We start from the raw sequence: 16862 nt of genomic DNA on the forward strand, positions 1-16862 counted from the left end.
CACGCAAAATAGGGCCCCATGTTGTCCAGCCGCTTTTGAAGCAGCTGGCAAAAAAAGGGAAAAAGAAAAGTAAATGAGACACCGTTTTTTGCTTACTGCAAACTGCAGACCTGCTGATACGGCAAAACGGCCCAAACTCTCGTGCACTTTGTTATCGTCTGCAAATTCATTCAACTTTGTGCTGAGCCAGTCCACTCTACACAGTATAGTACTTGACACTGATGATGGAGCAATGTTCTGAAGTTAATAGAACAATATGTGGAAAAGTGTGTTGTCTCAAAGTCTTTCTGTGAGAAATTTCACTCTCTCTCTCTCCGACTGTCTGCCTCTCTCTCTCTCTCTCTCGTTGCGTTCACACGGGCAGACGCAACGACGCCAAGACGTGTTGTGAGTTAATTTGGAGTAGCTACTAAAATATTTTTTATCCCACGATTTTGTAACACATTTTTCACCCCTGTGTCAATCATCTAATGTGATCCTGGGCTCTACACACCCTCCACCAACCTAGTCCCCATACATGGGGGACATGGGGAGAGCAACGGACTTGAACTCATGCTTCCTTCATGCCTGAGTGTCCAAGTTGCTCCTTTACACCTGACAGTGGGGAGTTTCGTGGTTGGACGTAGAGCGTGGAAGGAACACGTTATTCCAACCAGTTCCTTTCCCCTCCATCAGGCGCCCCGGCTGGCCAGAGGGAGGCAGTTTAGTGACCAGGATTACTGCATGTTTTTTGTGAGGGTACCTACCCTAGGGGACACGGGGAGAACATGCAAACTCCACACAGAAAGGCCCTAATTTGGAACAGCTACATGCATCATTATTTTGCAACGTCATTTTGCTGGCTTCCATTGACAATGAACGGTAGACTGCATATTTTTCATCTGCCTGTGTGAACAGCCTGTGTAAAAACAAAACGATCAATCTATAAGCTCGATATAAAAAAAGGAGAAAAAAAAAGATTTGGATTATTACAAACCAGCCATTTTAAAATAGCTCACAATGTTCCCAATGTGAGCTTGTAGATCTGCTATTTTCTAAATATTTGTAGAAATGGTACATCCTGCATAATGAGTACTTTAAGTACATTTTGATGCCAATACTTTTGTACTTTTACTCAAGTACATTTTGAATTCCAGACTTTTACTTGTATTTCTATACTACAGTATTGATACATTTACTTAAGTAAAACATTAGAGTATTTTTTCCACCACTGCTGTTAAGTCACAGAGGCAGAGGGTGGCTTCACGGACCAGCGTGCTGTTTCTCCAAGCATTTCCTTCTAAAACAAAAGGAATAACGGTTAGAAATAGAGACACAAATTGCAGCGTTTCCAGATAGCTTTTTTAAAAGCGCTGAAAGCAGCAGAGACAGTAATTTATGGTTGGAGTGAAGCAGAGAGGCTGAACCTTCAGGACTATTATTCATTCTGTTGACTTAACCCATTCAAACCGGGAAATCAGTTTAGATTTGATCAAAATCCGATCAAAAAAGTTTCATTTTAAATGTGGGCTGTCACTTTTCCACCGGTTGGTTCCCAATGGGAACCGGTTCAGTTCTTTTTGGTTAAGGATAAGGGAAACTTTATTGTCCATTACATTTACATGAAATGGAAATTTGACTTTGGCACACCGGCAGTCAGTTACAACAATAAAACATTACATAAAATACATGCACAGATGCATTAAAATACTATATAATATAGTATTTTCTTCTAGTTCTTAGTCCATGAGCCAGAGCTCCAAAATTGGTGGGAAAACTAGACCTGTATTAAATTGTTGTATTGTATACTAGGATGAATACAAGTACATTAATACATGATAACCCTTCCACAGTAGTAGCTTTTTCATGTTTTCTATTATTTTGCATATTTTCCTACATAATGCCTCATTTGCATATTTAAAAATGTAAAATTTGTAATACAATAAATCATTGTCTTCGTGTAAGTAATCAAATGGGGAAGTATCATGGTGATAACAATCTAATATAGGTATGGTTTTGCCCACTCAATTATTAACGTTCCAATTTTGGAGCTCTGGCTCATGGACTAAGAACCAAAAAGAACTGAACTGGTTCCCATTGGGAACCAACCGTTGGAAAAGGGGCCTTTGAGCTTGTAGATCTGCATTGTTTTTAAAAAATATAAAAAAGTGAAACATGAACATTTTAACGATATATTTTTTTGAAGCAAACAATTTTAACTGAAATCTTTGCTTCTGGGAGGTTCATGGAACAACATATTTTCAGATGTGGGTCAGCGACCAAATACATATAATTCTGGGGGAGCCCCTTGAGCAGCAGTCCACTGATATAGAAACATACATTTAATAATAAAGCTGTTAACATTTTAGAATACGTTTGCACAAGCGGCCTCAGTTCTTAGTGGGTTAAAGGTTCAGTTAATTATTGTTCTCTTTCTGGTGATACTGACCTCGTATAGGAGCATCCCTTTGTCTAGAGGTTGTATTTTACCCTATTGTGTTGGAGGTAGTATTTTACTCTCTCTCTCTCTCTCTCTCTCTGTGTGTGTGGTGTTTAGCTGTCTTTCTGCCTACTCAGGAATAAAGGGTGGGTTGTGTACGGACTCGTCAGGCCTGTAATTAAAGTTCCCAGAGCAGACGTTATGGCTCCGTACAGGAGCTAAACCAACAGTAAAACAGAATGCATGGAGCATGTTTATGCCTCCATGCAGGGATAAATAAAGCAGCCTTGTTGGCTGTAAAGTGGCCATAAGTTGTTTTACAACTAGACACCTCTTCCTCTCTTCCTGAAAGGTTGAAACTTTAGTTCTTCCACATTACTGTCCTCAGATGGATGTTCTAGCGACGCCGTGCTTTACTCCCGAGGAGATGTGCTCCTGATGTTGAAGTGCAATGCAGTACTTTATAGGAGAACAAAGGAAATGCATGAACTAATAATGTTGTATAGCTAATAAAGCTTCTGCCTTGTCGGATATTCAGCTGGAAGTTTTATTTTAAAGACCACACGACCGTGAGGCAGCGACGCTTTAACCCTTTAGGACTGAGGCTGAGACTGATTAAAAAGAAAAAGTCTTCTAAATACTAATTTTTGAAAAAATCAAGCGTAGCGATAGTTCAATGAGGCACGGAAGGCAGAAGGTTATTATATGTATATATAGTTCCCCTCATTCATTCCCCCTATAGAAATTCATTCTGCTTCTTTAAATCAGCTGCCTCTCCACAGTGCATTCAGGTAGCCTACTTAAGCAGCCTCAGCTCATGCACTACTCATTCTCCATGCTGAGCTTTTTCATGTCAAGGACCCCCAGAATTATCTGTATTTGGCCGCGGAACCCCATCTGAAAATATTATGCTGTTTCCCACAAAAGCAAAGATTTGATTTAAAAAACGTTCACTCTGAAATAATATATTCAAAGATTTTACAGCACATTTTCATGATTTTTCAAAATTTGCAGATCTACAAGCTCGTAGCGTGGCACTCGGTGCCATATAGCTAAAGTGTAACATAATGCTTAAAACACCAAAAGGGATCCCGTCCTGAATGGGTTAACTATGAGCCGTGAACAACGCACCATTTTGATCAATAAACCTACAAGCTCCGTCTGACCCACGGTTGTACAGAACCGCCACAAAAGGCCTCTGCCCACGCTCTGGACAGGGCCCCTGCCCAGGCTCCATTATATAGAGCTGGCCTGTTCTGACATCACAACACTCCATATTTGGGCACGCCTGACACAACCCCATATATAGGAATAAAGGGACACAGAGAGTAACATACAGAAATCTCCTTATATGGGCATAAAAGGGACACAGACATATGGGTGGAACGGGTACTCTGCATTTCCAGTTGTCCCGAACCAGCACAAAAGCCTAATTTGGCACGCCTGACAAAGAACTCCATGAAGGGACACATACATAATAACTGGGTGGACCTCGCCCTTCATTTGCCATTTGATCACACCTGATCACCCCCCTATACGGGCACTGTTCTAGTGACAAAAATGAACATACTCTGTAGGTGTAAATGTGTTGCTGGTGCTCTGAACACAAATTAACATAATATCAGTAGATATAGATGTAAGAGTGTTGCTGATGCTCTGACAAGAAATTTGCATAAGCTCCGTAGATATAGATATACGTGTGTTGCTGATGCTCTGAAAACAAATTAACACTAGATAAAGTGCCAATCGGCACAGGTCTCCACCAGGATTCTTCCTCAGCCTAGTGGGAATATGCGTGCACAGTTTCATCGCAATCGGACGCTGCGTTGAGGAGTTGTGGCCATTTGCTACTCCTGAAAACTGTAGGAGCCAATCGTGGCCAATCAGGATGGAATATGATAAATCAAACAAACCTGTCTTGATCACATGACTATGGAGATCATGTGTACCGATTTGCGTGAAATTTGGATAAAATGTGAAGGAGTAATAATAGAAAATGTGTTTTACATATGTCGGCCTCCTGGTGGCGCTATAAAGAGCAGATGTGAAAAATTCCAGGCAAAGGTTTTTCCTTGGCCTCTAGGGAGTTGGCATACAAAGTTATCCACAGATCCGTGCAGTTAGAGGTAAAAACACTTTTGGGCCAGTTATAGCGCCACCTTGAGGCTGAATTGTAATTGTTCATGTGGCATTTCGTCCTGGGCCTAGTGGGAATGTGGGTGCACAATTTCACGGAAATCACGCGATGTGTTCATGATTTGCAGCATTTTGTTTGAAACTGAGCACTCCTGTGAATTTTGGAAGCCAATCTTAACCAATCAGGATGGAGTCTGAGAAATCTGAAAGACCGGTTTGGTTGAATGGCTCTAGAGAGACTGTGTAGCAATTTGCGTGATGTTTGGACAAAATCTGTAGGTGTACTGTGCAAAAACTTGTTTTGCACAAAGCGGCCTCCTGGTGGCGCTATAACAGGCCGTTCTGGAAAGTTTGGGGCAGAGGTTCATGGTTGGCATCCAGGGAGTGTGTGTGCAAAATTTGGCATCGACCGGGTTAACGGTGGCCGAGATTAGCTGCTCACGGACGGACGGACGGACACACGGACGGACGGACGGAGTGCAAAACATACTCTCCCCCATGCCTTCGGCTGGTGGAGACAATAATATCAGTAGATATAGATGTAAGAGTGTTGCTGATGCTCTGACAAGAAATGTACATAATCTCAGTAGATATAGATGTAAGAGTGTTGCTGATGCTCTGACAAGAAATTTACATAATCTCAGTAGATATAGATATAAGTGTGTTGCTGGTGCTCTGACAACATATTAACATAATCTCAGTAGATATAGATGTAAGTGTGTTGCTGATGCTCTGAAAACAAATTAACATAATCTCCGTAGATATAGATATACGTGTGTTGCTGATGCTCTGAAAACAAATTAACATAATATCAGTAGATATTTAAGTGTGTTGCTGATGCTCTGAAAACAAATTAACATAATCTCAGTAGATATAGATGTAAGTGTATTGCTGATGCTCTGACAACTCATTAACAGGTACGATATAATTATTGCTTTAGCATCTGGCTCTGCTGCTTCATCTCATCGTTAATTTGACTCAATTGTGAACACAGTCTGACGAGCGAACACCATAAAGCTCAGCAATGAGTCATATATAGCTCTGTGTGGGAGTGGAGGGCAACAGGGTCCACCATTTTCAATTCATCAGAACATTTAGAGACGTACAAATATACACAGGAAATCATGTAAGGAGGTACTAAAAAGGGAAAATAATACATATACAGTATAGGGGGTGGGGGGGATTCAGAATTTATGGGGGCCAACTTCGAATTGCGTCCCTTTGAGAGCAGTTTTAAAGGAGTCAAGAGATTTGCATGTCTTAATGGCTGTTGGTATAGGGCTTTCCAGATTTTGGTGGCATAGGAGTGAAATTAATGTAGTCCCTTGTTTGTGCCGAATCTGGGTTGCACATGGTTTGTTGAACTCCCTCTGGGACAATCAATCAATCAATCAATCAAAATGTATTTATGTATACGATAAATAGACCGTGAGTGTGATCCAGTGCCCTCTACCATTTAAACCTGTTATACTTGGTTGACCAAGACCCTCTCCTTTTTTTTAGACCCTCCAATGCATGGCTTTCCGAAATAACGTCATGTTCCAGCCAAGTCTATATGTACTTGTTTTAGATTTTTAGATTTTTGTCTCTAGACCAAATGACTTTGTACAACTGGGGTCAGATCAACTAATCAAATCCCGAGTGTGGCACGGCTGCACTTTGACTTTGATCTACAAGTTACAACGCAGAGGAAAACCAGCATGTCTTCCCGTCTATCATCGTCATTTGCTAAAATGCATGAAAAGAGCCTCATCAAAATTACACAGCTCTCTCTTTCTCCCTCCCCCTGTGTGTGTGACGTGTGTGTGTGTGTGTGTGTGTGTGTGTGCGCGCGCGTGCATGCGTGCGTCTCTCTATCTCTCTCAGTCGAATGCATCAGTCATCTTCCCAGCATGTGTCTTGTTAATGTGCGAGTGAAAAAGACCATCTCTCTCTCTCTCTCTCTGGGGTCTGTAAATAATTAAATCCACCGTCTCAGGCCTCCGTAAAGGCCCTGCAGGGGGCGCCATAGACATTGCGCTCCACATGCTCTGTCCCTGCACTGCACTACAGGACCATGCAGGCATCACGGTGTTAAGTACAGTTACAGTAAGCAGTAAAGTACATTATAGTACCTACATCAATACTATGATCTCATTATCAACAGATTATTATCTGTAGTGGTTGGCGGCTCTCTTCTTTCATGTAGTCAGCATGTATGACATACATTAATGTACAGTAAGGCTGCCTGCTTGCATACGACACACTTCCAGGATATAATGTGTATTTTTATGTACGTTTCCCGTTTTTCCTTACAGAAAAAAAGAAGAAGAAGAAAAAAACCCTTTTAAAAGGCGTCTCCATTGCACTGTCCACAGACTGCAGACTCCAGACAGACAGTAATGGCTTTGTAGAGCATTGATTTTAACTGTGTAAAGACACATAATATAACCACATGATGTGTAGAGTTCCCAATTAAGGTAAAGTAGGCCTATATAATGTCACAATGTAGAATGTATTTTACTCGACTTTAATGTTTTGTAAAAATAAATAATCAAATTGCAACAATTTTCTTCATTTTGTTGAGGAAATTAATGCAGAGCCAGATCACTCATAGCATCTCTGAGGATAGAATTCTGGATGAGCAGGACATGTGCAGCATTTTGTACAAAACGGGCTACTCCTGAAAACTTTGGAAGGCAATCTTAGCTAATCAGTGTAGAATCTGAGAAATCCAACAGACTCGTCTTGATCACATGACTACAGAGATCATGTGTACCGATTTGCGTGATATTTGGATGAAATCTGTGCGACTAACATAAACAATGTGCAGAAATCGGCCTCATGGTGGCGCCACCGTGAGGCTGATTTGGGAAAGAAATAGTGGCATGTCGTCCTCGGCCTAGTGGAAATGTGCGTGTATAATAAAAAAAAAAGGCTATAGCGCTATTTCCATGCTCAGACGGACAGGCCCAGAGACAGACCCAGCCAGGGACACATATATGTTTAATGTTTGTCTTTAGTTCAAAGTTTGTTTTGTAAACGCATTGACAATGAATGTATGTCATATTGTGTCGTTTTCGTCATATTGTGTCTTTATTTGTTAACAGCGTTTAATGTCTGTGTTAGCACCATTTGTTTTACATCACCATTACATCACCTAATCAAGATGAGTTAGACTTTAATATATTAGAGCCCCTCACTTCACACGGGTGTGATTTATTTTTTCATCATCCGGTCTTGACCGGATCACACAGCAACTTAGAAACACAGACCAGCCTTTCCTCTGAGGTGGAAAGTCTGGTGACACAATTAGCTTCCACCTACCTGTCTGCTTCCACCTGTCTCACTGCTTCCACCTGTCTGTCTGCTTCCACCCACCTGTCTGTCTGCTTCCACCTGTCTCTCTGCTTCCACCTGTCTGTCTGTCTGTCTGGTACCACCTGTCTCACTGCTTCCAGCTGTCTGTCTCTCTGCGTCCATCTGTCTCTCTGCTTCCAGCTGTCTGTCTCTCTGTTTCCAGCTGTCTGTCTGCTTCCACCTGTCTGTCTCTCTGCTTCCAGCTGTCTGTCTCTCTGCTTCCACCTGTCTCTCTGCTTCCAGCTGTCTGTCTGTCTGCTTCCACCTGTCTCTCTGGCATGCTTCCACCTTTGTCTGTCTGCTTCCACATGTATGTCTGCTTTCACCTGTCTCTCTGCTTCCACCTTTGTCTGTCTGCTTCCACATGTATGTCTGCTTCCACCTGTCTCTCTGCTTCCACCTTTGTCTGTCTGCTTCCACATGTATGTCTGCTTCCACCTGTCTCTCTGCTTCCACCTTTGTCTGTCTGCTTCCACATGTATGTCTGCTTTCACCTGTCTCTGCTTCCAGCTGTCTGTCTCTCTGCTTCCACCTGTTTCTCTGCTTCCAGCTGTCTGTCTCTCTGCTTCCAGCTGTCTGTCTCTCTGCTTCCAGCTGTCTGTCTCTCTGCTTCCAGCTGTCTGTCTCTCTGCTTCCACCTGTCTGTCTCTCTGCTTCCACCTGTCTGTCTGGTTCCAGCTGTCTGTCTCTCTGCTTCCACTCGCCTGTCTCTCTGTTTTCAGCTGTCTGTCTCTCTGCTTCCACCTGTTTCTCTGCTTCCAGCTGTCTGTCTCTCTGCTTCCACCTGTTTCTCTGCTTCCAGCTGTCTGTCTCTCTGCTTCCACCTGTCTGTCTCTCTGCTTCCAGCTGTCTGTCTCTCTGCTTCCACCTGTTTCTCTGCTTCCAGCTGTCTGTCTCTCTGCTTCCACCTGTCTGTCTGTCTCCTTCCACCTGTCTCACTCTACTGCCTGCCTGTCTGTCTGCATTGTGTTTATCTAAGTACGGAAAACAACACATGGCCAGAGATCAATAAAGTCACAAAATTATGCTTCTACGATCCATACTCCTACGTCGGCTGTCATCATCATCAGAAAATACAGTCATAACTGCATGTGAGTTTCCATGGTTTTATAGGAAACTGGGCTAATCCTTTATTGAAAGGTTCAATACTGTCTTTGTGGAATAATTACAGAGCAATTATCAAAACAAAGTTACCAGAGTGCTGAAGTGTGAAATAAAAAGTATGCCATCAACGTCTAAATTATGGAAGGGTCCTTCTACAAAAGAAACGTCTCAGAGCACTTTAGCAAATGTGAAACAATTAAGTGCACTCTGAAATAAAACTTTACGAGTATAAAATGATTAAACTAAATCACTTCACTGTTGCGACACTTTATGTGCACTTGTAGATCTCCTATTTTTAAATGGCCGAAATTAAGTGGGTATTGTAAGGCTATGTATAATAATCAAAATCTACAAAGTACTGTAATTAGTAACTCAAGTTTTCAAAAACATGTAATTGAGTAAAAGTGCAATTACTGGATGCGAGATGTAGGCTAGTGGAGTAGAAGTAGAAGGTTTGGAATTCGGAAATACTCCAGCAAAGTAAAAGTACCTCAACATCTTACTGTTAAGTTACTGTTACTTGAGTAAACGTACTTTACGCCACCATTACCAGTGAAGTTGACTTGACAGATGAATTCATGTCGGATGTATTTACCAGAATAGCTCATCAGTGAGGTTGACTTGTTGGGTGTGTTCATGTCAGATGTACATGTACTCATGTCGGATGCATTCATGTTGGATGGATGTATTTAAAGGAAACAACATACAACATGCATTGTTTTTTTTATATTTAATATCATATTGTTTATGTTCCTCAAACATATTTCGAATGGTTTGAGCCTATAAATCTCTAAATGTCTTTCAGGCTTCTGAAGCAGTTTTAGCTGCAGTACCACAGTGTCCTGAGGTGGTGGGGGCGCTGATATGCATGTTTTGTTTTTTATCTTTGAGACATTATAATACTGATGATAGATAAACCAAGGCTTGTTTCCATTCCATGCCAGCTTGGGGGAAAAAATGCTGGACATCGTAAACAAAGTGGAAATGCAAATTTGGAACTAAAGACTGAAGGAGGGGCAGGAATTATACAAAGTAGGCCGGGCGTACAGAAGACATCGGTTGTTCTCCATGCGCTCCATGTCAACTGATTTGGTCATATAGACCAAATCAGTTGAGCTGTTCCTGAGATACATTTCCATAAAAGCCCCTATGATGAGAAAGCCTGATTGTTCAAAAGCGGAGCGTCTGATGACACCGCCTAAAACTGGGGAGCAGGAAAGATGCACAACGGAGACAGCGTTTGTTTCACCTGACAAATATGACAATGTAATATTTCTTGTTTTAAGTAGAATTTCATGTTGTAGGACCTTTAACAGATAAACTCACCGGTGAAGTTGACCTGTCGGATGTACTTGAGCAGCAGGCTGCCGTTGATGGCATCCATCTTGGGGCAGAGACCCACCTTCCCGGGGCAGAGGTCACGGTGCATGGCATGTAGGGCGTGGGCCATGGAGTACACGGCGTCGATCACAAACTGGACCTTCCCTTCCTGCTCGTACTGGGAGTCCTTCCCGATGCGCTCCATGTCTGGAAGGAAACAAACAGAATAACTCGTATTGAGAGTCCTTATATCCATGTCTGGAAGGAAACAAACAGAATAACTCGTATTGAGAGTCCTTATATCCATGTCTGGAAGGAAACAAACAGAATAACTTGTATTGAGAGTCCCCATGTCTGGAAACAAACAAACAGAATAACTCGCACTGAGAGTCCTTAATTATACCAAAAACTAATTCTACTCAGTCTGTGTCTCATAGGAGGGCTACGGGCAGTTCAGAAACCCCTTCCTGGCTTCCTTCTCTGCATTACTTTTTAACAAGTTAAATTAAAAGTCACAGATCGCCAAGGTCGACATTGGACGACTTATTAGGTTATTATTAATTCAGAATCGCAGTTTTAACTTTCGCTTCACGGACCTGGCTGGGGTAATTATTTTCCCCTCGCATAAGATATGGCTGAAAAGACCCCGGCACCAGGGCTGCCAACTTTCAGAAAAAGCCAAGAGTGAGACTTTAGTGTTTTAATGCGCGCGACGCAAAAAAAGTGGCCTTTTTTAATGTTGATTTGGCCTTTTTTAACATTGATTTAGAGGAATACAGACATCCAACCCTAGAAAAAAAAGTGAGTGATGCAACGCTGTGTGGGGGTCCCCGGGGGTCTCCCCAGAACATCCAGACCCCCATGAACACACGCGCCCGGGGGGCCGGGCCGGTTCCGGTGTGCTGTTTTCATGCTCAGACCCAGCCAGCCAGCCAGCCACACACATAGCTCCGAAAGGGAGTGGTTGCACCACTCAAAAAAATCCAAAAATAGGCCTATATGAACATATATTTGTACATGCCACATCAACATATTTGTGGATATATTGTTTTTGTTTAAACTGCAAAAGAAAATGATATCTGCATATTATGCTGAATAATAGGGCATTTTGAATAATAGCATTTAACAAAATGAGTGAAAGAGTTGCACCAGGTGAAGAGATGGTCAGTCTCCTATTGGTCATATGGTGCACCTTCTCCATGTGTGCCTATGTCTTCTATTAAATATCCATATTGGTTTACATAAAAACGTATTCTGATGTGATAAAACAGACTACATCACAAATTAATCACCCACCTCAGTGGAACATTCTCTGTCAGTCAGTCAGTCAGTCAGTCAGTCAGTTGTGGTCTCTCTCTCTCTCTCTGAACAGAACTAATGAGTCGCGATGCGGCCCCTCCCCCTTCACACACACACACACACAAACAGACACACACCACAGACATATTATAATGTGCGTCTGGCACCGTTCCTCATCTCGCGCAAGAGACGCCACACACCAAATATATATATATAGAAGAGAGATAGTCACTTGTTGTGGAGGCTATTGTCTTCCATGAAAAATATTTCGAAGCGATGTTAAACTCTGCATGGCTCATTTCCATGCGTCACAGTCAGGGACCCTGCTGACGAGTTGGAGGTTACACTACTGCATTTAACAGCATATGCATTATCTCATGCAGAACGGCTACTCTGCCGTTTGTGAGGACGCACACATCGGCGCGCGGAGCCGCGTTGAAAACTGTTATTATGAGAGCCGGCTTGGCTTTTTTGGCACATTATATGCCCCCCTCGGCGTGCATATTGTGAGTGCGTGAGAAATGGTGGGTGTGGCGTGAGTGCGTGTGAAAGACGTCTCATGCGTGAGTCTCACGCTGAATGCGTGAGAGTTGGTAGGCCTGCCCGGCACCCTGAAGGAATTAAAACTCCTTCAGTGCCACATGACGCCTTTGGACGCCTCCCCCTGGTGGCCAAGATTGCCAATGGCGCCTTTGGACGCCTTTTTGAAAGAAAAAATATATTTTCAAGGTGCTGATATGCACATTACATGCACAATATAATGACAAATTCTTTCTTTTATTTATAATGGGCTTCGGTGGCAACGAGGACCAAAACTGGTGTCCACCAGGTGGCACTGGATGAGTTTATGTGGCAATCGGTGCCCTCCGAAGCCTGAAGATCCCGGAGCTTACCCTCTGAAGACCCCCATGTAATAAGTACATATTGACTGAACAGTGTTACTCACTGGTGCATTTCTTGACCCCAGAGCCTTTCTTCAGAGCGTGGCGACTCAGCTTGCACTGGAAGTTGTTCTCCCAGAACTCAGCAAACCAGATGTTCCGTCTGTTGTTCTCCAGAGTTCTGCTGATGAAGTAGCGATCAAACCCTACGGGAACATAAAGTACACTTTAACATTCTGCTGATGAAGTAGCGATGAAACTCTAAGGGAACATAAAGTACACTTTAACATTCTGCTGATGAAGTAGCGATCAAACCCTATACGGGAACATAAAGTACACTTTAACATTCTGCTGATGAAGTAGCGATCAAACCCTACGGGAACATAAAGTACACTTTAACATTCTGCTGATGAAGTAGCGATCAAACCCTATACGGGAACATAAAGTACACTTTAGCATTCTGCTGATGAAGTAGCGATCAAACCCTACGGGAACATAAAGTACACTTTAACATTCTGCTGATGAAGTAGCGATGAAACTCTAAGGGAACATAAAGTACACTTTAACATTCTGCTGATGAAGTAGCGATGAAACTCTAAGGGAACATAAAGTACACTTTAACATTCTGCTGATGAAGTAGCGATCAAACCCTACGGGAACATAAAGTACACTTTAACATTCTGCTGATGAAGTAGCGATGAAACTCTAAGGGAACATAAAGTACACTTTAACATTCTGCTGATGAAGTAGCGATCAAACCCTACGGGAACATAAAGTACACTTTAACATTCTGCTGATGAAGTAGCGATCAAACCCTATACGGGAACATAAAGTACACTTTAACATTCTGCTGATGAAGTAGCGATCAAACCCTATACGGGAACATAAAGTACACTTTAACATTCTGCTGATGAAGTAGCGATCAAACCCTATACGGGAACATAAAGTACACTTTAACATTCTGCTGATGAAGTAGCGATCAAACCCTACGGGAACATAAAGTACACTTTAACATTCTGCTGATGAAGTAGCGATCAAACCCTACGGGAACATAAAGTACACTTTAACACTCTGCTGATGAAGTAGCGATGAAACTCTAAGAGAACGTGAAGAACACATTTACCCTTCATTTATTATTCTGTCTGTCCCCATCTTTCCGGGTTTGTGTGAACACAAACATTGGTTTGTGATCACCCTACTAGCGATGATTTGATTGGCTGAGCAAAGTACACATTGAAGAAAAAAGTGATTGGCCGGAATGACTTTTGTGATGAATTGATTGGCTGAGCACGGACTGTGATGTATGATGATAAGAGCGCCACTCACTTCACATGAGTGTGATTTTTATTTATTTATACAAATAATAGATTTGTAGATCGGCTATTTGTGCCACTTTTGTGTGACACTGCAGTATAAGGAAGTAGGGCGTTACTTTACGGGGGAAAAATGCAACTCATAGGAATCTCAATCTGTTACAGCAATTTTTTGGCAAAGAGGTTTGGTGAGGTAGAGGAAAACAAAAGAGCAGTACAGTACAGTACAGAGCCAAAAGCCTTTTTACTTAGTAGAGAGTTTGCACATGCATCACTTTTCCATCATCTAGATCAGTGTTTTTTCAACCAGTGGTCCGGGACCACCAGTGGTCCTTGAGGGGGCTCCAGGTGGTCCACAGAAAAATGATGGGAGAGTTGGTGAGTGTAAAATGAAACCAGAATGGACCCGTAAGGGTCCATGAGGTTTGACACTCTCAAGCGTTAAATTATTGTTAAACATATTACTTAATTTACAAGAAGTCTACACAGTTAGAATAATGTAGAAGAATTAAGAATAACGTTTGTGTGTTACCGTTACTATCGTATGGTACCACATCAATACAGCATGGAAATAAGAACACATTCTTATATAACAATAACACAATTCTTTAGTTTTGGGTCTGAGAGGCAAAATCTCATCAAATGGTCTGGGTGAAAAAATAATGGTCCTTGATATGAAAGAGTAACATGTCTACGGTGGATTTTTATTAAACTAAAAATCACAAAAAATATAAAATAAAGGCGAAAGCCGCAAAAACAAATACATCAAGGGAGACAAAACGATTTGGAACTTGGGGGCATAGGTCAAGAGGATCAATGGATTCAGGGGAAAGCCTTGTGAAAGGGGTAAGTCTTTAGCCCTCTCTCTTTTAAGTCGCTTGACTTACTGAATTACTGTTCCAGTTTGGGGCCAACTGCGCAGAAGGCCCGGTCACCCATGGTGTGTACTGCAGGTTGACCTTGACAGGGTTGTGGCAGTATGTATTTGAGGAGCAGAGGGTGCGCTTATATGGGATGTCAATGTAAGACATTATATGGGATGTCAAGGTCAGACATTAGTTGTGTTGCCACTCAGTCAGTTCCCACATACCTTCTACGATGATGTTTTGGGCAGGATGAGGACAGCCCCCTCAGCCATCTATTATTATTATTATTATTATTATTATTATTATTATTACCTCGTATGGACTGTCTTGTGGGCAGGATGGTCACCGCCCCCTCTGCCATCTCTTCCTGGTTAAGGATGGGTGTGATCTTTGACCCCCAGCTGTCCGAGCCCACCCAGATGAAATGGCCCGTCTGATTGGCCCTCTTGGCTGCTTCCAGGAGACGCCTGATTGGTCGACACAGTAGAGAGAGAGAGAGAGAGAGAGAGAGAGATTACATACAAAGTCAATGCAAATACAAGAAGTTTTGCGAATGGGCGCAGCGCGACCTGACGCGGCACAAACGAACTGAGCGAATATTCATGTCTGAACACAGCTTTAGGGTCAATTTGGTTCAATTTGGGGCAAGTGACTGTGTCACTTGCGTCACTTGCGGACCGGAATAATTGTATTATCAATTAAGAAAATATGAACCTTGAAATGTGGTATAACAAATATATATCTGAACGAGCTCCTGTTCTGTGACACAGACGTGGCTACTTCTCTCAAGCAGTTTTTACCTGTCACCGTGGTAACAGGTGTTTTTACCTGTCACCGTGGTAACTGTTTTTACCTGTCACGTGGTAAGTGCCGAGAGATCTTTTTCAAAACTGAAAATCATCAAGACATATCTGAGAAGCACTAATATCCCAGGAAAGACTGTCTGGATTGGCACTAGAATGGAGAAGGGAAGCACGCTTTGGATGCATATTGGTTAAAGTCCTATAGTGTTATAGTGTAGTCTGCTCTGTTTTGTGCTTGTGTATGGATGTGTAGTGCATGCACGCATGAGCGCGCGCACACACACACACACACACACACACACACACACACACACACACACACACACACACACACACACACACACTTGAAATGTTTATTTATGTCCACATAATGAGAAGTACAGGAATACCTTGTACAAAGAACATAAACACTGCCAGTGCAGTTTGACAGTGGGAGAGCAGCCAGTTACAACGTGCATGGACGGCAAAGCATCGTTACAGACGGTACAGCTGACATGTCGGACACAGGGCAGCAGACATAAATCATGGATAAAGGAAACAACGCCTCCTCCAAATTGAGCGGCTTCCTATAATGGCTGAAACTGAGCAATACCTCGCTAACTGCTTGGCTCTCCTTTTGGAAAGGCCGGCCATTTGTAAGGCCCTCACAACCAACTTATGCACATGCCCTAGGCTGCCAAAGATAAAAATTTAAAGTTTACATCTGTGAGAGATTAAGTTTAGAAGGTAGGACCTGTAATCTCGCTTTCAAAGTAAAAACAACAATGCACTCATCAATGGCAACATTTTTTAACACAGAGTGAGAGACAGAATGGTCCGCAGCAGGAAGACTGTCTTTCCTTGTAATCTCAACTCAGTCCAATGTTGTCGCTGTCTTTGTTGTTGTGCGGCTTGTGCCCATAGGAGGCGACCTCGGGCATTAGTCAGTGGAAGTTGATGCTCCGTTCCACACACACAGTCGCTCTGACAGAGATACTGGGGTCAGATATAATATTCTCTGAGGCAGCCACCGCCTCAGAGTTAGACCCTACCCACTCCAGGGTAACATAAGCCCAGCAGCACATGTCATTTAGGTCTGGCCAGTCTGACCACACACCAAAGCCAGGAGAGCGACTGTCCAGCTTTCCATTGGGTTTCCTCTTGAAGCCTATAGGAAGCTAGAGTCCGAACCACTCGCCAGGGGGACCTTGCATCTTTTTAGGTCCAAGAAAAGAGAAGAACGATTCTCACATACTGGTCATCACTGTTCAGCATATTCAACAGATGGGAGAGACGCAAAGCAATATGAACCCATTCAAAGTTGGGACCCCCAGACCACCCTCACCTTTACTGTGGAATATAATGTCACGTGTTGTGTGTGTTTAGGCCAGTCCATTGTCTCA

The 16862-nt window shown here is 42.7% G+C and overlaps 1 protein-coding gene across 1 annotated transcript in view; it reads right to left on the reverse strand.

The window, feature by feature from the left end:
• LOC310861389 (metabotropic glutamate receptor 4-like) overlaps positions 1–16862 on the reverse strand; it is a gene marked incomplete at both ends in the record, with an annotated part of 74394 nt that overhangs the window by 12889 nt on the left and 44643 nt on the right. Inside the window, 3 exons of the mRNA XM_083768810.1 lie at positions 10325–10525; positions 12564–12704; positions 14990–15144. Coding sequence (XP_083624936.1) covers positions 10325–10525; positions 12564–12704; positions 14990–15144 — 497 coding nt within the window. The remainder of the gene's footprint in view (positions 1–10324; positions 10526–12563; positions 12705–14989; positions 15145–16862) is intronic.

The sequence above is a fragment of the Protomyctophum parallelum genome, assembly GCF_964188405.1.
Source record: "Protomyctophum parallelum genome assembly, chromosome: 7".
NCBI lineage: Eukaryota > Metazoa > Chordata > Actinopteri > Myctophiformes > Myctophidae > Protomyctophum > Protomyctophum parallelum.